Source organism: Pleurodeles waltl, chromosome 1_2, assembly GCF_031143425.1.
Source record: "Pleurodeles waltl isolate 20211129_DDA chromosome 1_2, aPleWal1.hap1.20221129, whole genome shotgun sequence".
NCBI lineage: Eukaryota > Metazoa > Chordata > Amphibia > Caudata > Salamandridae > Pleurodeles > Pleurodeles waltl.
The window spans coordinates 966,688,930-966,710,369 of record NC_090437.1 but is presented as its reverse complement, the minus strand read 5'-3'; the positions used below and the strand labels follow the sequence as shown (position 1 = coordinate 966,710,369).

At 38.6% G+C, this 21,440-nt stretch overlaps 1 protein-coding gene across 2 annotated transcripts in view; it reads left to right on the top strand.

Moving 5' to 3' along the window:
• TMEM165 (transmembrane protein 165) overlaps positions 1–21,440 on the top strand; it is a 157,925-nt gene that overhangs the window by 70,724 nt on the left and 65,761 nt on the right. For both annotated transcript variants that reach the window (XM_069201112.1, XM_069201107.1), the window contains exon 3: positions 17,374–17,549. In XM_069201112.1, the coding sequence (XP_069057213.1) occupies positions 17,374–17,549 (176 nt within the window). The remainder of the gene's footprint in view (positions 1–17,373; positions 17,550–21,440) is intronic.

Genomic DNA, 21,440 nt, shown 5'->3' with positions numbered 1-21,440 from the left:
TGAATGGGAACTCTACCCACAAGTCCATCAACAATACTTTGCAAAGTAGGGAACATCCCAGATAGACATTTTCACCACAGCAGAAAACGCTAAATGGCTGAGCTTTGCCTCCAGGTGTTCACACCCCCTATCTAAGGGCAACACTCTATGGATGAATTGGTCAGGGGTATATGGTTATGCTTTTAAACCTCTCCCTCTCATTCCATTTCTGTTTTGGAGGATCAGGCAAACGTTTCTCACCATGATCCTTATATCTCCCACTTGGGTGCGTCAGCCGTGATTCACCACACTTCTAGATCCCTCAGTAGTCCCCCACGAAAAACTCCCCAACAGGCTGTACCGTCTCACTCCAAATCAAGGACAAATTAGACATCCAGACCCCAACTCACTCGATCTGGTGATATGGCTCCCGAGGTCAGATAGTTTGGTTAACGAGGATTGCCTGCGGAATGTACAGACATTCTCAGGGAAGCCCGTAGACCCACAGCTAGTGCCTGTTGTGCTGCAAAATGGAAATGTTTTGTTTGCTACTGCCAACCCAAACATATTGACCCCATTAAAGCTACTGTTCAAGAGATTGTTTATGTGCTCCATTTCCAACAAGCCTTGGCAAAGCCAGTAGGTTGTGCCGTTGTTTTTTCTTTTGCTTTCATCTTACTACCTGGATTATAAATACTAGAAAAAGGTTTTAATTTTGGTAAACTGTTAATTTGTACCTTATTTGATGACACTGTATTAGAGTATAGTAATGTGTAGTTAGTAGAGTGCCACTGCACCTCCTGCACCATTCAAATCATGCCCCTTTCAACTGCAAGGTAATCACAATTGTGACTACCTGTTTAGTAGTAAAATCTAGCAATATTTGATGTTTAGAGGGGTTATGACGAATTTTGGTCCTGGTGCGATTGCGCCTGCTACACCATTCAAATCATAACCTTAGTGCCTGAAAAGTAACTGCACTTGTGACTCCTTGTTTAAAAGTAAAATTTAGTAATAATTTGTGCTTAGTGAACTTCCTAGAGGTTTTGGGTACAGTGCCACTGCACCTGCTGCACCATTCAAATCATGACCCTGGTGCCTGCAAGATAACTGCACTAGTGACTGCCTGTTTGGTAGTAAAGTATAGCAGTATTTGGTGTTTCATTCCTCTTTGTTTTTTTCCTTTCTGCACATTTAATTCTTCACCTCTTTAGGCCAGTTACATCTGGATAATGCACCATCGTGGACTGACTGTCAAATTGCCTGCACTAGCTACTCTCTTTGACTTGGTGGCGACAACTAAATGCCACACGTTATCAGTCTTACACAGGTTGTGTTAACACATGCAACATAGAGAGATGCTTTTCTAATCACGGTCCTATTTTTACTATTGCAAAATGTCCCTCTGAGATTTGTATTATTCTGCAATGACGTGGCCGCTCATGGTGCTATAATCATGTTTTGCCCATTTGGTTTTATTTTTGGCTATATTTATCTGACTTCCTTCAAATGCTCCAGTCTTATTTTATGTTTTTCAATTCTTTATTAAACTTTTATAAGTGAACAAATAGTTATAAATTGTCCATTAAAAGCATAAATTCACAGTAAAGAAATTCCAGTGTACAATGAAATGGTTAAATACTTTCCATAAATAAACATTGTTAATTATATTATATCTGAGATTACTGACAAAGAGGCAATAAACAAATATACATTAAGTCAAAATGATAAAATAAATTATTACAAAGTTATACCTATCTAAAACCTATATTGAAAAGAAGGTAATAATTATCAATGGTGTTGAAAATATAAAGAGAGCATGAGGTATTATTCATGAATCATTAAACATATAAAGAAATAAAGAAATATGAAGTTAGCTAGTCAGAAATACATTCATATTTGATCAAACTGTTGTAAATGATCATTTAGTTTATATAGCATTCTTTCAAACTGAGCAATATCAAACATATCCTTTAACCACATTTGGGCAGATGGTAAAACATTAGATTTCCAAAAACGCAGTATATTAACTTTGGCTACACTAATTTTAGTAGAGAGCCATCTGAATAAGTGTGAAGAAAACATGCCTAGACCATGGGTATCGTGTAGTAAAAATAGGCGAGGTGAGTGTGGGGAGATATTGGGAATCACTTTCCTTAAATATTGAGATATTTGTCTCCAGAATGGTTGGAGTGTAGTACAGTCCCATAGGATATGAACACTATCACAATTGGTCTGGTCACATCTCCAGCAATTGGAGTCATTACTAAGTTTAGCAGAGTAAAGTTTTGAAGGTGACCAATGCCATCTGTGCAGAATTTTGAAATAATTAAATTTCAACCTTACATTACAGAGCCCTTTATTATAATTCTCTAAAAGTTAGCCCAATCCTTATCTGTATAGGTAATGTTAAGTCGTGTAGACCACCAAGATTGCAGATCTTTGGATGTATTATCTGAAAAAGATTTGTCAATTAGTAAAGAATAAAGGCCAGATACTGTGCCTTTAACATTTCTCCATATATAGATATAGCGTGCAATGGATGAGTGAGTCAAAGAGTCAGAGTTCAAGGACGTTCTAGGGTTCAGAATCAATGTCAATAGTATATAGTTATGAAATTGTGAGATCGGGAGTCGATATGTTTCTTGTAGTTGTGTAAATGATTTCAAGGACTTATCTCGATTATATAAGTCTGATATGTTGCTGACTTTACAATTTTTCCAGACAAACCAATTTAGCTCTTCTCTTCTATGTATAATCGCTGAGTTATTTCATAACGGAGCATTTAAATGTATATGGACATTACAGTTTATAATTTTATGTGCTTTTTGCCATGCTAATTGGGATGAATAAATGATTGGATTGGAGGATGGTGAGAATTTAGGACATTTAGTATAATAAATCGCCAAAGGAGTGGTAGTTTTCAATAGATATTGTTCCAGTGTGACCCATATAGGTACCTTGTCTTTCTCGGATATCATAGAGATCGAATGAGATAATTGTTGTGCTATCCAGTAAGATTCCAGGTGTGGGAGTCTGAGGCCACCTTTTAAGGAAGATTAATGTAATTTCGAACCACTTATACGGGGTTTTTTTCCTCCCCAAATGAAGCGATTTATTAGAGATGTTGTATTCCTAAAGAAAATTGAAGTAAGGGGGAATGATAGCATGTTAAAAACATAATTAAATTTCGGAATTGTATTCATTTTAATAATCTGCACTCTCACCCATAATGAGAGATTCAGTTGAGACCATCTAACAAAGTCTCTTTTAAGTTTGTCTATATTGGGGTTTAAATTATCCATCGCAATATTCTTCAGTCCCGTATTGAGAAGGATCCCAAGATATTTCAAATGAGATGTTTTCCAGTTGAAAGGGAGATCCCCTAAAGTTGTTGAAGTGGTACAGGTATTCATTGGCATAGCTTCACATTTAGACCAGTTGATCTTATATCCAGAGAATGCCGAGAAGCAAGTTAATAAATTAATCAGGGTGTTAATTGAGGAATTTGGGTTGGATAATGTGAGTAGAATATCGTCAGCGTAATAAAAAGCTTTAATCTCACCGGATGAGGTAGCAATACCCTGTATGTCGATATTGTGCCGGATTGCAATAGCCAAGGGTTCCAATGCTTTAAGGAATAACAAAGGAGAAAGAGGACATCCTTGACGAGTTCCACGTAAAATTTTAAAATATGGGGCAGTGAAGCCATTGCAAGTAATCGCAGCTGTAGGGGAGTTATACATTCCTTTAGCAAGCGTAATAAAATCTGGACCGATATCCATTCAATCCATGGTACGGAATAAATATCCCAATTCTACTCTATCAAATGCCTTTTCAGCGTCTAGGGATAAAAGGATATTTTTATCCAGTTTATTACGTTGTTGCCATAACAAGTGTAGAATGGTTCGGAGATGGTTAGAGGAGGAGCGAGATGGAACAAATCCCACTTGTGAGGGATGGATGAGAGACGTGATGACTGAGTTTAACCTTGTCGCAAGTATTTGGGCCAAAATTTTAATATTGGAATTTATCAAAGATATGGGTCTATAGCTGGAACATTCCAAAGGGTTTTTATCAGGTCTAAGAAGCACAGTAATGCGCGCTCTTAAAAATTCAGGTGGAAAGTGGCCTTTGATTAGAGATTCATTAAAGAAAGAGTGTAGGATTGGAATAATTTGAATTTTGGTGATTTTATAGAATTCAATGGGGAAAACATCTTCTCCAGGGTCTTTATTTGTAGCTAGACAATCAATGGCTTTAGCAATCTCTTCTGTTGATATGTCCTTCTATTCGTTGTTTCCGTTCTTGAGTCAGTCTTGGGATTTTTTTTTTTTTTTTAAATTCATCTTCCACTAATGTATCTTCGCAGTTCAAGGAGGTATAAAGTGTTTCATAGTATTGTTGGAATTGGGTTATTATATCCGTGGGTAGAGTAAGTAAGTCATTTGAAGAATTCCTAATAGCAGAAATCATTCTAGACGATTCTTGTTGGTGTAGTTGATAAGCTAAGAGACGTCCTGCTTTCTCCCCCCTTTCATAATGACTTTGTCGTATTAAGAATAAGCATTTTTCAGCTTGAGAAGTATATAAATTATTAAGTCTAAACTTAACTGATAGTCATTTTTTTAGAAGGATAGGTGATTCAGAATTATTATAATCTTTCGTAAGAGATAGAGCTTCTTGTTCCAATAAGATCCTCTCTGCATTCAGTTTTTTTTAAGGAGATAAGAATCCCTCATAATCAGTCCTCTAATGACAGCCTTGCCTGCCCCCCATAATACGCTAGCATCTGTAACGGAATCTTTGTTCTCAGCTAAAAACTGATCCACATGTTGGCATAGATTTAGTTTAGCTTGTGGTGTTTTATACATTGACGTATTAAGTCTCCAGTGAGTTCTAGGAGGTTGAGTAAGTCCGATATTAATATGCAAGTCTATTAAATCATGATCAGGTATACTACAAGTAATAATTCCGGCGTGCGATATAGACTGTATCATTGTTGGTGATGTTAAAAAAATAATCTATTCTAGAACGAATGGAGTGTGCACAGGATGTAAAAGTCTAGTCCCTGTCATGTGGATGTAGTAAACGCCAAGGTTCTTGTAACGTAAATTCATCCATAAGATCTTTCAGGATATATCTATCGGTGGAATGATGGGTATCTGGTTTACCAGATTTGTCAATAAATGGGTCTATAGTAACATTCCAATCTCCGCCAATCAGTACTTTGGTGGGTCCAAAAGATGAAAGTAGTCTATGAATTTTTCGAAACCAATATCGTTTTGGAATCAGTAGGTGCATATATTGACCCTATAATCATATGGCAGTTTCTGACACGTATTTTAATGAATGCATATCTACCTTCATCATCTGTCCAAGTTTGTAACATTTGATATGGTAAGTTTTTATGAAAAAGGATAGCCACTCCACATTTCCGGATGGGTGCAACAGTATCCATAGGATTTTTATGAGTTATATTAGCATGTATTACTTGACCTATCCATTCTCTCTGCAGTTTCTCACTTTCTGATTCAGTAAGATGTGTTTCTTGTAATAAAGCAATATCTGGTTTTTGTTGACCGAGATAACTAATTATCTTCTTTCTCTTGATAAAATGCGTCAAACCATTAACATTTAAAGATACAACATTCAGAGGTTTTAACTTGTTAGAAGACATACTATAACAATATCAAAATAGAGAAAAAAACAAAAATAGAAATATATAATACCAATCTATGAAAATAGATAAAAGAAATAGAAGAGTTGAGACAAAAGAATATGAGGAGAGAAGAAAAAGGAAATTAGAATATCAAGATTGTAGCTTTGTAACTATATGAGATTTGAATCTTTAAATCAGTATAGACTTGTTGAAAATATAGTGACAGGAAAGTATCACTTATCAGAAGAGTCGATTATTACTGAGCTGTCCAACTCAATAGATAAGACAGTATGTACACTGAGCAACTAAACTTTAATCTGAGGATAGAAGCCTGAAAGCTGTGAAAGGAAGACCGAAAAGAGGAAAAGAAAGGGAAAACCATTGTTAGGACATAGAATAAAGTTTCCTACGTCATAAATAGAACAAACCACCCCTACAGGATTAATATACTGAACTTTACTCATGGTTTGATGGTAGATCTGGATTTGTCTCTTGGGTGATTTTTTTTTTTCCATGCCTTAAATTTACCACCATGTGTCGATTGTCGCTGCACAGACACCCATTCACCTTGGACTGTATCCTCTGGAGAGATAGAAGATGTGGATTCTATAATGTCTGTATTTGAGGTAGATTTATGTTCCATTTCAGTGTCTTTGTCATCAAGGTCATTCAAAAAGGATTCTAGATCGTGGGGATCAAAATATTCTTTGGTTTTCCCTTGAAAAGTCACAATCATGGTGGCAGGTTCCAAACGGCCATATTTGATCTCTCTTTTCTTTAACCTAGTGCGTAAATTTAGAAATTGTTTCCTTTTGAAATTTGTAGGTGCAGAAAAATCTGCTGTAATTATCTGGGATGAGTCATATTCGTATGGTCCATGTTTTTTGGCAGCCATAATGATTTGACGGGCCTGTTGATGACGTAAACAGCACGCCAAAACATGTCTAGGTCTCGCAGATGATGTGATTCCACGTGAATGTACACAGTGGGCTCTTTGAAAATCCAGTGGCTGTGAAAAGATCATTTTCGTTAGGGTCGGAAGAAAAGTGGTCAGAAAGTCCAAAATATTGTCCTTTTCTATTTGTTCCGGAAGGCCAATGATTCGTAGATTATTCCTTCTACTTCGGTCTTCTAACTTGATCACTTTTTGTTGCAGGTATCCAATATCTTGACTATTATCAGGTATCTTGTCGATGAGGTTTTCAACAGCCGAGAGACGAGCATCCGTTGATTGCATACTAATCTGGAATTTAACAACTTCATTCCTCAGCCCTTGGACTTCCGTGGTATTAGTGGACACTGTGTGTTCTAAAGAGGAAATGGACGATTTTATGGCTAGAAGTTCTTTCAAGATAGTATCCATTGTCGTTGTAGATGATGCAACAGATTCAGCCATTATGTGTTGTGAGTTTGCAATCTCTGGTACGGATTGTAAGGCTGCACTATATGATAGTTGACGCACAACGTTTGGATCTGACATGTATGGTAGCTATTACGTTCCAGAAACGTATTTATGATTGGTATCAGAGTTGCCTTGAAAGTCCACTGTGTAGTGCCTACAATGTGAAAAGAGAGTAAGATTTTTCCAGATTTAGTTCATAAATTCAATACTGTATGAGTTGTACTTTTGATGTGTAAACCCACGCACTTGATGGAGTATTACTGCCGTGAAGAGAAATACAAAGTTGCTTGGGCAACGCCTTATGTCACATTTGAATAGTTTAGTATTTGCACTATAATAGAAAATAAAGATCCGACATATCATTTGTGGATAATGAGTCTGGAGTGGATTTTATTTGGTGAAGTTTAAACGTTGTATAGGTTTTTTAATTTACTACATTACAGTAGTATTATTTAAGTTGTAGAAACTGAACAAGCAACTTTGTTGATTATTAGGGGAGTCTCAATGCACTTTTTCCCAGGAGGAGAAACCAATGAAGAAAAAGGGAAAGAAAACTGAAGTTTTTACGCAAGCAACCATGTAGATATCATCTGCAGAAGTTAGTATTAAGAAGAGCTCTGGTATTCAATGTCCGAGTATTTTAGCAACCTTCCAGGGTGAGAGAGAAAGTCTGCAGTACAATTTTAAGCTTAGAAATCCAAGTTATTCGTTTCTATAAGCTTTGACTTGTATCTTTTCCCTTTGTTCCTCCGTTTCTATCCCCTTTAGAAAAGGAAGCAGTGTTGCCAAACAAAGTTCAGAATGTGTGTTTCTTAATGAACAGACGATTTCTGGTGCATTGTGATCGCATTATCCAAAAGCCATGAATCAGAAAGTTACATTGCATATCCGAGTCTCCTTTCGTAACTTTCGATTTTAAGGGAGCGTCGTTCAAGTCCACATTTCCCCACAGTGCACAGTATATTTTAAGATTATGTGCATTATGAGGTAGACGTGGAATGTAAAACCGATGATATCCAGAGGGCAAACAGTATTTATTAGTGAAGAATTCAGAGAAAGAAATACCGTTTTGTCTTGGTGCTCCGACTTCGTTAACTTTGTTTTCAAGGGAGTGCCAATAAACTCTGTGGCAGTAAGAGCTATTCATCCTGACTTTGATCGAAGTAGACGATAAGGCTAGTCTTACTTAAAGTTTCCAGCTTCAATAGCTTCCGGTGGGGCTCCGATTAGATATTTTTAGCTCTTTTGAGATATTTGACGGGGAAAAAAGCATGTTTGGTCCCCTTCTTTGTCCTCGTTCTGTCCGGCTTTAAAAGTAAGCCGCCATCTTCTGCGGCGCTTGGCTCCGCCCCCCCTCCTATCTTTTTTTAGCCTTTCAGGAAAAGCAAGAATACTATTTGTGCCATAGTTAGGCATTTAGGAGCGCCAAACCATTTTTGGAGTGCCCATGTATGTGTTATTAAGCGGTTTCTCTTAATTTATTACTACACATTTACTATGTGAACACACTTTAATTTGTTTGCAGTACTTGATTAGGCAGTATCGTTCTAATTCAATAAAGATTTTAAATCAAGAAACTGCTAACTGTGTATGCCTAAAATCGATAAACACAATACAATTCCATATGCATAGCAAAAACTTGATTGAAAGGCTTAAGGGAGACTAGGATGTAATGACATGTAAACAGCTACAGGAGAGACATTAATGTTTTGTCTGAATCCGACTGATTCTTTTAAATGCTTTTTAACGTTATTGTTTTTTACTGCCTGAGGCAAGAGCATGCACCGCCAGCATGTTTAATATATCCAAATGTTGAAAAAAATAATAGTGGCTAGGAAAAGGCTGGAATGCAAGTGAAGCACAGTTCAAACAGGGTGACTGCCTGGGTGGCTGGCTCTATGATCTGCTTAGATCTTATCATGCGTTAGAACATCTTCGGAAGTCTCCAGAGTAAGTAGGCCGTAAACGCTTTAGCATATGGTGGGCTGCAGGAGTTTAAAGTGACACAGACATTCAAAAAGATGCTTTCTGGTTTTGTTATTTGCTATTTAATAAATATCAACTCCTGCTGCATCCCAGAAAAAAAAACGCTCAATTACTAGCTCAGCAGCTTCCGAAAACACAGGCAGTCGACAAACAAGCTGCATGAGAAAGAACAAAGAAGATTGAGTAAGGTGGATGAAATCTGGCACAGGAAATAACAGGAACAAACCAATAAAAAGAAAGATAAACAGAGTGGGAAGAAGCAGAGCAAATGGAAAGCTGAAAAAGGCTGAAGGCGGCCTGTAAGGCCCTTTGAACAAATGTAGTTTTTTTTTTTACTAACAAAAGACTTATCAAGCACAGCGCAAGCACTGTGCATGCAAAGGCTAAAAAGCAAATCTAGCATACACTTCCATTCCCCTATATGTTGCAGCTATAGCTGCATATCTACAGAACAAACTCCCAGTCATTAAGGCTTTCAAAGAAGGACTTAAACAGGTCATTCCACCTAGGATTCCCCCGTACCATTGTGGAACCTCAACATTCTGCTCACTAGACTTATGGGTCTGCCTTTTGAACCACTCCATTAATGTGCACTTCAATACCTTTCTTGGAAGGTAGCTTTCTTAGTTGCTATAAAATCACTCAGACGTGTGTGAACTTCAGGCACTAAACTTGGAAGAACCTTACTTATAGATTCATAGGTTAATGTAGTTGTCTGCACTAACCCTAAGTTCCTACCTAAAGTGGTATTGCAGTTTCACATAAACCAGTCTTAAACTACCCGTCTTCTTTCCGCAAACTGACTCTGCTGCAGAAAGAGCTCTTCAAATTCTAGACATTAAAAGAGCACTCATGTTTTACATTGACAGAACCAAAGAGTTTAGGAAAAGTAAACAGCTTTTTTCACTACCTCAAGAAGGCAGTCCAATATCCATAACTGGCATAGATACATGGATAGTTAAAGGTGTACAAATGTTTTATGGTACAGCACCGAGACCGGTTACCCCTAGAGCACATCTACTAGGAAAAAATGTGATGCAATGACCTTTGTTGGAAACATCCATATAGCTGTCTTGTGTAAGGCAGCTACATGGTCTACACAACACAGATTCACAAAACACTACTGTGTGGATGTGCTAGGGCACCAGAAATCTTATGTTGGTCACGTTGTGCTACAAACACTTTTCCAGTCCACTGCAGCTCCTACAGGCCAGCCTCCGTTTTAATGGAGGGACTGCTTTACAGTCTATCCAGAGCATGTGTATCTACAGTCACACATGCCATAGAACGGAAAATATTACTTACCCAGTAAGCATCTATTCATGGCATGTAGTGCTGTAGATTCACATGCACCCTCCCCACATGCCTGTAGCCGTTGCAGTTACATTATATTTGTACATATGTAGTTACATTTTGCATGCCATCTCTTTCTCTATACTTTTCTTATTCTCCTTTCTCACCTGCCTGCGGGAAAACAATCTAACAAGGGAGTTGATGCCTATGCGCGCTATTACTGAGAGAAGTCACTCGATCCCATAACTCGGAACACTCCTTCAAAGAAAAACAAATTGCACCGCTCCGGACCCAACACTAGATGTCAGGAGTATGCAGAGAATGTGAATCTACAGCACTACATGCCACAAACTGATGCTTACTAGGTTAGTAACATTTTCATACTCTTGTGTGCACCGTCTGAGGCTCTGTACAATTGCTCTCTTAGGTTATTGACCATCAGAACTGCCTTTTTAGTGGCCATAACATCGGTCAGGAGGGTCAGCAACTGCAAGCGCTTTCTGCACTCCCTCTTTTTATACCACCTTTTACCCACACTAGCTGGTTCTCCAAAAACATATTACCTTTCTTCCAAAGGTTGTGACTCCATTCCATGTAGGTCAGAGCATCACCCTGCCTACTTTATTTGCTACACCTCATCCCTTCAAAAAGAGGAAAGACCTCACTGCCTGGACCGAAAAAGTGTTGTCGTTCTACCTCGACCACAAAGGAGTTCCATGTGGACAATCAACTCTTTGTGGAATATGTGGGAGAAAAAAAATGGAAAGCTGTAAGAAGAGAGCCATCTCACAATAGATTGTTCTGTGCATTAAGATCTGCTACACATTGGCCATGAAACAGCCCCATGAGGGCTTGCTGGCTCACTCTGCACTAAAGCAAAATCTATCATGCAGCCATGGGCAAGGCTTTCGAGGTTGTGTCCATTCAAACACTGGGGCTCTGCAACTGAATGAGGATATCTGTGATGATGGCTTCCCCAACTTGAAGGTCCTGACCATAGAACCTCAGAACCTCAAGCAAGCCCAGGGGGTTTGTAAGAAGTATTTTCTTGAACATGCAATTTCCAAGTGATTGGACAGAAACTACTAGATTCTCAGCAACTGTTCAGAGGTTGTGCCACTATGTGGTGGTTATGGCAGCTTTTCTGAAGCTTTCACATGAACAATGAGGTAAACGATCTGGAGACAGGTGTAAAAATGTTCCAGTTGGGTATTTTCTCACTGTGGCAGGTCATTGCCAATACCATCATGGCCAGCACATGTCTGTGGTTTTGACCGGATTATATGGAGGAAGAGTACTGATTCATGCTTAACCTGGGCCAGGATGGTGCAGAACAGAAACTGTTGATGTTAAGAGCTCTCATTAATGTGGGCATCAGGACGTTGGAAACCAGTTTGATCATGACTTCATTCTTGAACCTGAAACCTTAGGTCGACATGAAAGTCATTGATCACCCATTCAGTGGGAAGAACGTGGTCAGTCCCAAAATGGATACGGTCCTCGTGCAGTACAAGAGTGGCGGGCCAAATAGCTCAGTGGTGACTAAGCTGCTGGTCCCTGCCAAATACAATATTTTGCGTTGTCAAAGGCCTTCAAAATAAAAGCCCAAATGGGTCTTCCTCTGTAACTAGGCAGGCAAAGAGGAGATGCGTCCGAGGGAAAGAAGAAGCCAGCTCCCCAGCTTCATCTGAGGTGGCAAGTGACCCTAGTACCCAAACTGGACCCAGAAAAACAAAGCTGAAGGAGTGCTCTCAGTGATGACTAATTACTATGCATTACAGCGTAACCGCCCAATACATTTTTCAAAATGTACTGAGGCTCTTCCCTGTTAGAGCCATGAGATGGGTCCACCCACAGAAATGGATCTGGGATCTCACGTCCACTAATTGATTATAACAAAAAGGTTGGGGGACTCCACTCCATCTCGGGTTGTTACAAATTGACCGAGTTCCACCCCCTGCAGAAGTTCAAAATCCTCATTTTAGCTGAGGCATAGACAGCTGTACAGATGACCAGCGCGATGTGCTCCTATGGACCTTTTTATAATGCCTCCTTTCACATTCCCACCCTGAAGAAGCACAAAAAGTACCTCCCAGTTCACGGTAGAGAACAACGCTATCAGTCTGAAAGATTGAGGTTTTCTGTCTGAGCCACCCCTCTGGTTCTGATCCTGCCCCACCCTGCTCACTCACCACATTCGTGCAACAACAGAAGGTACACTGCTACCCCGTCTTATGGTCTCTTCCTAGTGGTGTACAGTGACAATACAGAGTATGCATCGACCTTAATGCAGTACAAGCTTGCCTTCTGCATGACGTATGCAACAGCATAACAAAATGGAGTTCATAGAGCCAGTTTTGACCTCCATAGGCCTGCTGTTATCCAACGAGATTGACTGGTGTTAAGCAAGCAGTGAAGCACTTCTTGTCCAACATGAACATAACCTGTTGGTTAAAGTAGCTTTAGGGCTCCAAGTATTCTTCATGGTAGTTGTCTGCAGTGCCAAGCTCCACTTGTTCTTTGTTCATCTACATGTAGTGAAGTACTGGATCCAGCTGTGATTAGACCATTTGAAGCTAGGCCGCTTGTTGATTCCAACTTCCTAAAAGATGGGGAAATGCTCTCAACCTTTTGGTAGGCTCCCATTCCACCTGCCCAATCTGTGGCTTGCACTCCCCACAGACTTCTCATGTTAAGGTGCGTTCAGAGACAACCCCGATATGTTCTTTCTCAAAAACCTGTTTGGGCTAAAGGCAGCCTTTTTGTAGTTGAAAGCCTGCCTACCCACTCTGAGACACGTGGCAGTAATGGTTCACAGAAACAACACTGAAACCCCCTTTTACATGCAGAATCAAGGAGACCTGGTTCATGCTTCACATTACACAGAGCTCAGCCCTCTGTCCTCGAGTCTCTTCATCAAGGCTTATTATTTCCCAGTCGCTTGCATTATGGGCTTAGCAACACCAGAGTGGGCAACTTCAGTAGATGTCCGCTCATCCCATGAGTGGGGAAATGCCTTATAAGTCTTTAATTCCCTCTTTGAGGCTGAGTCTTTCTCTCACAGATGCCTTTGTGATTCATATCCATTTGAAGTGCTACAATGTTGCTACATGAGTGAGCTTGTTACATGGTTTTCTGGATGATTGTCTGACAATTGATGGGAAGGAATGTTTCTGTTTGCTGTTCCCATGTCCTTCTCCGTACCAGGGATCTCAAGAAGGAGTGTCTGGGGTGTTCATTAACCTGGTGGCTCTAGCCTCGCCTCAACAGGTTTGGTACTGTAGGCTACTCCACCTCCTACAATGAGACCACATCTGCCTTCCCCAAAGTAGAGATCTCCTCATAGTTGGAGGGAGGGTCTAATATACCCCTCTTTAAATAATCGACTTGAGCTCTTGCTTTCTGAGGATCTGACCTTACCTCTGCCTCTCCGCCACTGCTTGGCCTCTGTTTTGCTGCAAGAAACTTCCACTTAACTCCCATACCAAAACAAATGGCTGAGATTCTGATATTGGGCTCTGGCAAAAATATTTTTCCATACTCCGTTGCCAAGTCAATGCAGTGTGTGAGCAATTTTAGCATAAAACAACGTTAAAGACAATCCAGATGCTATATAGATAGCTAGGAATATTTCTATTTATTGGATATTTTAAAAGCAATTTTGTATCCGTCATGGGGTGTTTGCTACTTCCCTACTGCTGCCCATCGGCTTGGGCTTTTTATTGATGTGAAAATCGGGTAGGGCCCGTCCATGGCGATTGCATGTTTTTTTAGATCGCACTCCGCATTTTGAGCTTACCATGTTTTTCTTGCTCCACATTCACTTCTCCCTGTTGTTGTTGTAGATTACCCTCGACCCCCTCGAGTACTTTGCTCTTTGCTACTGGCCTCACCCTGTTACTAAATGGTGCTACATTCATCCATTGACATTGATCCCTCTCGAGAATTTATGAACGGCACAGTATATAAGTATACCTTTGTGGTGTTTCAATACTACGGGGCTTGTTGTATTTGCTGCACATGCATTCTTATGCTATCTCTGTGCATTCCACATAAGGGAATGTGTTTGTTTCCACATATTATTATTAAGAAATGTTCATTAGATATGTAGTAATTGGGCTGGAAATACAATGCCAGAAATATCTAGAAATAGGCCAATTTCTGCAGGTTTTGTATTGGATGCAGTTCAGAAAATCAGAAAAATGGATCTGAAGAATAAGGCTTGTGTGTCATAATAACCTATTAGAAATGAAGTATATCACAAGGCCTGCTGACTATCCTACCAGCAAATTTAATCGTGAGAATAGATAGAAAATTCTAAAAAAATAAAATAAAAAAAAAGAGAGGTAAATAGACAGAAAGATAGGAGAAGGTGGAGAAGTAGGCAAGATTTGTGAAGAAAATAAAACTTAAGTTAGATAGGAAAGGTTTACCCAGCTGAAAAAGCCCACTAGGGCATGATAGTGTTTAATATGAAAGAGTATTTACCTACTGCTTATCAAGTCTCGAATTATGAGCCAAGCAATGGGTTTTTATGGTTATTAGTTATCTGTGTTTGATTATTTAAATTTATTTACATTTGTTTTATATATGTAAGCATGTTTTTCGATGTCACTTTCACGGTGGGAATGTAATATTCTCTTGGTGAAGACTTGCTTAAGAGGGCCACCACAAAACAATGAATGTCTATATTGGTGTGGTCGTTTTACAGTTTTCGTGGATGTTTTTCTGTTTACGAGGAAGTGGGATTGTTCAAACTGAAACCGTGATAAAGATCCCGCGGGGATTGAACAACTTTGGTTATACTCGGCGAAATAAAGATTTTCTAAATAAGCATTGGTGCTTGGAATTGAAAGGAGTTTGTGGATATATATATATCGCTTACGCACGCATTAATGTTTTTAATGTACGCTTTAAGATGGCCATCTGCATGTGTGCTTACAAATGCATACGTATTTCATCACACTGGAGATGGCCATCTTGATTCAACACCCCCCCCCAAGCTTTGGCAGAGAGAATTTGGCTTTGTTAATGTGTGTGTGTGTGTTTTTTTTTTTTTTTTTTTTTTTAAAGGGACGTCTGGAAATGATGTCACACTATGTCTCAAAACCTAAGCACACATCCGAGAATCGACGTTCCACAATGCTTATTGTTGGTGATTGGGTCATGCGGGACTGGGCGAAAAAAACTCTTATCCTCACTGAATAGGCCTTTTAAGATTTTTTTTTTTTTCTTCTCCTGCACCTTTTTGTTCCTGTTTCAGTATAGCTAGTCATATCACAAAGAGCATGGGTAACTGGCTGTTTTTTTCACTGTACTTTATGGCTATAGATGAAAATTATTACAAATCGTGAATTGAAAGACTACGCACATTAGGAGCTCAGATTCCACAAAATAAAGTATTTCATTGTTCACTTTGTAGTTTACAAACCCATTGTGCTAATATGCAAATGCCTGCGACTGTGCTATTTTTGAGGATTACAGTCTTAAACAAGCATTGGCAAAGCCAATAGGTTTTTAGTCTGTAATTGTATCAAGTTGTTATGAGGCATTGAGAAAGGAAATACGTTATTATGAACGTATAACCTACAAAATCGAAAACTGCAACTCTGCATTAGCATTGTGTTAACAGTAGAAACTTTTTCTTTATTTAATAGAATACCTTGTTTTCGTAGTGTTTCGGAAACATATGGAGAACAGCATGTACATTTGTGCTTTGATTTCATATTCACGTTTTAAAAATGTATGAACATGTGGGAGGAGATGTGGCCTAATGTCAGGGCTGTTGAGTTTGGAACCTGGATAACCGGGTTTGAATTTCTCAGCTGAAAAATCCTGTGTTTCCGTACAAATCGCAATCACATAACATAGTCAGATTTGCACTGCTAAAACTGCACAAAAGTGCTTTTGGCACAGTCAAGTGAATGTTAGTTATATATTACCAGTTGGATATTAACAAGTGTAAAACACAAGTGTAAAGCACATTCAAATGCATAACTATCTGATAGTTTTGAGAAACAACATGTTAGATTCTTTAGGAAGCAAGTGATGGCTACTAAAACAAAATGTACCACTGCTCTAGTGAAGTTTCTCAACAAATGAGGGTACTTTACTGTCCCAATGGTCTGGATTTCAGACTAATGACAGCCATTCGTACCTCTTAGATGAAATTTGTATTTCACAGCTCACAGTGCTGAAGCTTCAGGCACAAAGGTACCCGACAATAACACAAGCAACACTACTATCGTTTGAGAATATTTATGCTTCCCTAAAACTTCAGCCTACCTGCAGTGCTGACTTCGTTTGTGAATTGCAGTGGTATACTAGCACCATTAACTCAGTGATTTGAGGAGCATCCTCTGTAGATATCTGGAACTACATTGAGGAGTGCCGTACAAGATTTTATGATACTCAATTGCAAAGCAAAATTGTTCGATAGGTAGCAGTGTTTTGTTTAAATATACAGCAATACAAAATAAATACACGCCTAATACAGAACACTGTTTAACCAAATCTATTTTGCAACTCTGACGGCTTCCTTTGTTTCAGTGCAGTGTTTTTCCTCTATCTATTATGAGTAAATGCTGTGAAAGCAACCTCAGAGACAGGCTAGAATAACTTTTTTTTTTTTTAAAAGGGCTATGGAGGGAACAGCAAGCAGAGGGAATGGAAAGGGAAGAAATAGTACCTGAGTCACGTCTGAAGCAGTGGACAGGCACTGATTAAGTTGAATTAATCTGTGCTTGGTCCCTCCTCCACAACAAGCATCAGAAGTGATGTTCCAGCTACTCTGCCCAATTAAGAAAGCTGCAAAGAAGAGTGACGCTGAAGCAGACAAATGAGCAACAGGTGGCTCCAAGGCCTTTTCCTAAACAATAGTGTCCCACAAGCGAGATAAATGCACTAGCACAGGGCAAACCGTGTATTTGATTCATTTTCAAACATATGCTCAAACATTACTAGTTCTGTTGGATTGATTTCTAATTATACTTTATCAAAGAAAATTAACCTTTTTTTTATTTTTTAATTTTATTTTTTTACTATTTTTCAGTTTTGTTTGGTTATGCAACTACAGTTATTCCCAGAGTATACACATACTATGTGTCCACAGCGCTGTTTGCTATTTTTGGGCTAAGGATGCTTCGAGAAGGTTTAAAAATGAGCCCTGATGAAGGTCAAGAAGAGCTTGAAGAAGTGCAAGCAGAAATAAAAAGAAAAGATGAAGAAGTAAGTCACTTGGTGTGCAGATTTGGTAAATACTGAGTAATACTGTTTCCGGTGTGCAGCCTTACTTCTGATCAACTCCGTAAACGGCATCTTTTATTTCAGAGATCTGGTCTTCCTTTATAAGATAGTTCTTGTGTAATGGATCTCCAGTTGATTCATTTGCCGTTGTTCAGCAAGATTCTCCAAGCTTTTAGGAGTCCCTGAACATTTGAGGATGAATGTTTGGGATGTCTTTACTGCCACATGGTTTCTCTGATGTGATAGCAGCCATAACTGTAGCTCGCCTTCTCTTTAACATAGACCCTTAGGCACCTTTGTTTTAACTGTTTGCAGATACACTGAGACTAGTCTGGCAGTCCTGTGTGCAACTGAGCTCTTTATTTCAAAATATTTATTTTCTGAATAAATGAGATGGGACTAGACTTAGTTCAGGTAGTGGTCACCCGAACTTGGAAATTGTACTTCTGAGAAGTATTCAGTCAAGGAGTAGTTGTTACGTCAGGCATGAGAAATGAGACAAAAACAGTTTTATGTTATCATGATGGCTAGCCTTGTAGATAAGAACTAGGTAAAGAAGGATAATCTGAATTAATTTCTGGTTGGACCCATCTAGTTGGGCCTTTCTGATCAGGAGTCTGCACAGCTGTTCCTTAATGACCAGAAAAAATAACAATTTGATTAAGTAGTTATTCTTGATTGCTGATGAGTATTCTAATGTGAATGGAAAACATGGATGGTTGTTCAGTAGGGCAGTGCAACACCTACACATTCTGGCATCAGCAGTTTAAAGCTTGCTGAAGAGGAAGTCATGGATCACGTCTTTATTCTAGAAAGCTGCAAAACAGAAGCAGTCTGGTTGTACCCAAACATTTAACCTGCGATTGTGTACTTTTAAAACAGTAAAGTTTTTTTAATGAGATGTCAAACTATCTGTGATTAATTAGGAGGCCGGTGGCTAATTACAGGTCTCCTCTCGAAATGTAAGGAGCCTCTAAAGAAGGAAGAAGAGACTGTCTTCAAGATGACATGTTTCAAAGTCCGAAAGTAATACTGATCACAAAGGTTCTTTTGTAAAATGAATTGTTCTTCTTTTTTTTTTTTTTTTTTTTTTTATCCTTCAAATGCCTACACTTTTTATGGGCGAGCGCAAAGCGATCCGTCCCATTCTATAATCTCTCTTTTGGCTTCCAACCACGCCCATGTCACGTCAGTCACTTACATTGGTTTGTGGGCCTGCCTTTTAAAACCTGCATGCTTTCATTTGTGAAAGGATGCACTTGTGATGCCTTTTCCGGTGTTTAGCCCACCTACACAGCACCAGTAAACTACTAAAAACATACGAGGCTCGATGTTTTCAGCATGGTGTCTGGACTACTTTATCTGTTTATTTTCCACACTGCGCGATCACGCTGCATTTTACATAGTGTGATCGCGCTGCGTTTTTTTTTTTTATGCTAATAGCTCTAACTTCAGCAAATGCGAGACCCATTGCATTGCAAATGCTTGTTAAGGCAACACTTGTTTTGCAACATTAGTAATGCGTGTCAATATTATGACAATTACAATGTACAATTTAATGAGCAGTGAGATTGAACTTTAAACGGTGGTACACATAATATCAAATGTAAACTGCAGCCTTAGAGGCCCCACCAAATGCAAGGCCATTGTGCTGCACACCATCTCCACAGGGGCACACCGTGAAACATGGAGCTGGTTTTAAAAAGCTAAGCAGTAACAGGATAGTTGTAACTGCATCTCCTCTTCTGCCGCTTCTCAAACCACTTTACTGATATCAGTAGCTGTTATAATCTTCTTCTCATTGGTGAGTATTTTTTTTTTAACAGATTAAGGGTAAAAATCTTTCTTTGAAATTAGTTCTCTTATTCAGCAAGGATATCTTTCTTACCTTTCAACATGAATTAGTCACGATTTAATCAAAAACGGGCATGCTGGTACTTGCACAAATTACTGTTTATAGGAACTTGGAAACCTTGTTTAAAAATAAATACAATATTATTCATACAGGATATTCTTGATGTAATTGGAAATAATTGCCTAGAGAACTCATATGCAACAACAGTATAGTAAAGAAAAGGTTCAAATAGGTAAGCTGTATGATGCTCGCATAAAACTTCTCATAATATTGAGGTTCCACAAAGTGAATTTTTACTACTGAAAATCTTGTTTTCAGATTTTAATTGCTAAAATTGAAGCAAGAAGCCAAAACAAAATGGATTTTCACTTTAATTAGAATTGAGGTGGGAATTCAGTCAAATCTCACATCATTTTAAATGAAAAACGTTTTGGATTCTCTTGGCACATTCCATAGCGACTTGGCTAATGTTCCAAAAAAATGTTTTCACTAGGCATGGGGATGTGCCTTTCCTTACAATTCATGGGACAAATCTACAAAGGATTGTGTAATGTTTTTCATCACTGATTATCTCTTTGGTTTGCACGTTCATGGAGCCTGCTTGCTACTTTTTTGGTAAAAAGTTATCTTCACGGTCTCCTTTGCGACTTTGCTTTTATTTATTCAAATAGTCACAGATTCTCTTGGCCACTTTATTGTTCAATGTTCTCATACTCATTTTGATTTAAATAAATTCAGCTGATTTTTGGATGAATTATTTGTTGCAAGTTTATACATTTTTGTTCTTTTTTTCCTTTTTGACTTGTCTGTATAACCTTGTTTGTGGTTTATCATCGCTTCTCATTAATATTGTACCATGTTATTATAATATCGATTCAAGCACTGGTGGAGCAACAATATATTACTAATGTTGCAAAACGTGTTGGTTTGAGCAGAAATCTAAAAATAAGCATTTGAAGGGAAAAGGGAAAATTCTCTTTACCAAAGAACCTTTGTGATCATATTCCTTTCAGACTTGAAAACTGTCTTCTTGAATTTTAATTTCGTTAGAGAGAACTTTTGAAGTCTTTTTGTTGATCTTGTGCAGGGTTCTCCTGCAACTTAAACTTTCTGTCTGCAATACCTATCATTCTCCGTTCTTTAAAATATAAACTGGGACAGCTCTTTCTCCTTATGTTATAGGCTGTTTATTGAATCATTCCTCCAACAAGGTGCTTGCATTGCATGAGCGGTTACTTAACATATTAAAGTAATTAACTATCATTGTACATTAAATTCTTTACCTCATAGATGCGATGTGTGCTGAAAACATGTTTTTATTGTTTTAGTGCTGCAGGGTTTTTAATATTCTAGACAGGATTAAAGGGCAAACCAGACCTATTGGCTGTGTCATTGCTTGTTTTATATAGAAAGCACCCTGTAGGTTAGAACCAAGTTTGAAATCAAACTCGACACAGCTGTTTGGCCACCCTTAATGCTAGGGCATGCTCAAATACACCAGCGCTGAACAGGAACAGGCATAAAACAATTAGTTCCCAATGAAAAGTGAAATCTACAGGTAGCAATAAGCTCAGGAGATAACGTTTAAATTCAGAAGTCTCCTGTTCCCAACATTCTTCTATATCCTGCTGCTCTAGAGCTTCCGTGCTGCCGTTTATGATTTGCTGTAAGCGTTATTTACTCCTTGCTATGGAGCTACGGCTTTAGCCATGTATAGGCTGAGGACTGTGAGATAGAGGTGAGTAAGTGGCGGGCATGGTAGTGTCAAATTGTAGCACAGGATGCGCAGGGCTGCCAAGGTTATACTATTAGTGCACGTCTGAACGTTTAACTTGTTAGCTAATGATTACTATTTGTGTACAAACTGAGCGGCTACACCATGTGAATTTTTAAAAATAAAAACATTTTCAACACATATTAAATAAGAATGTGATTTAAATATGATGCCCATAGTGAAGTGCAGGGAAAACAAATTTTCCATTTTATGTTTGTTTGGTTTGCAACTATTATGTTGATTT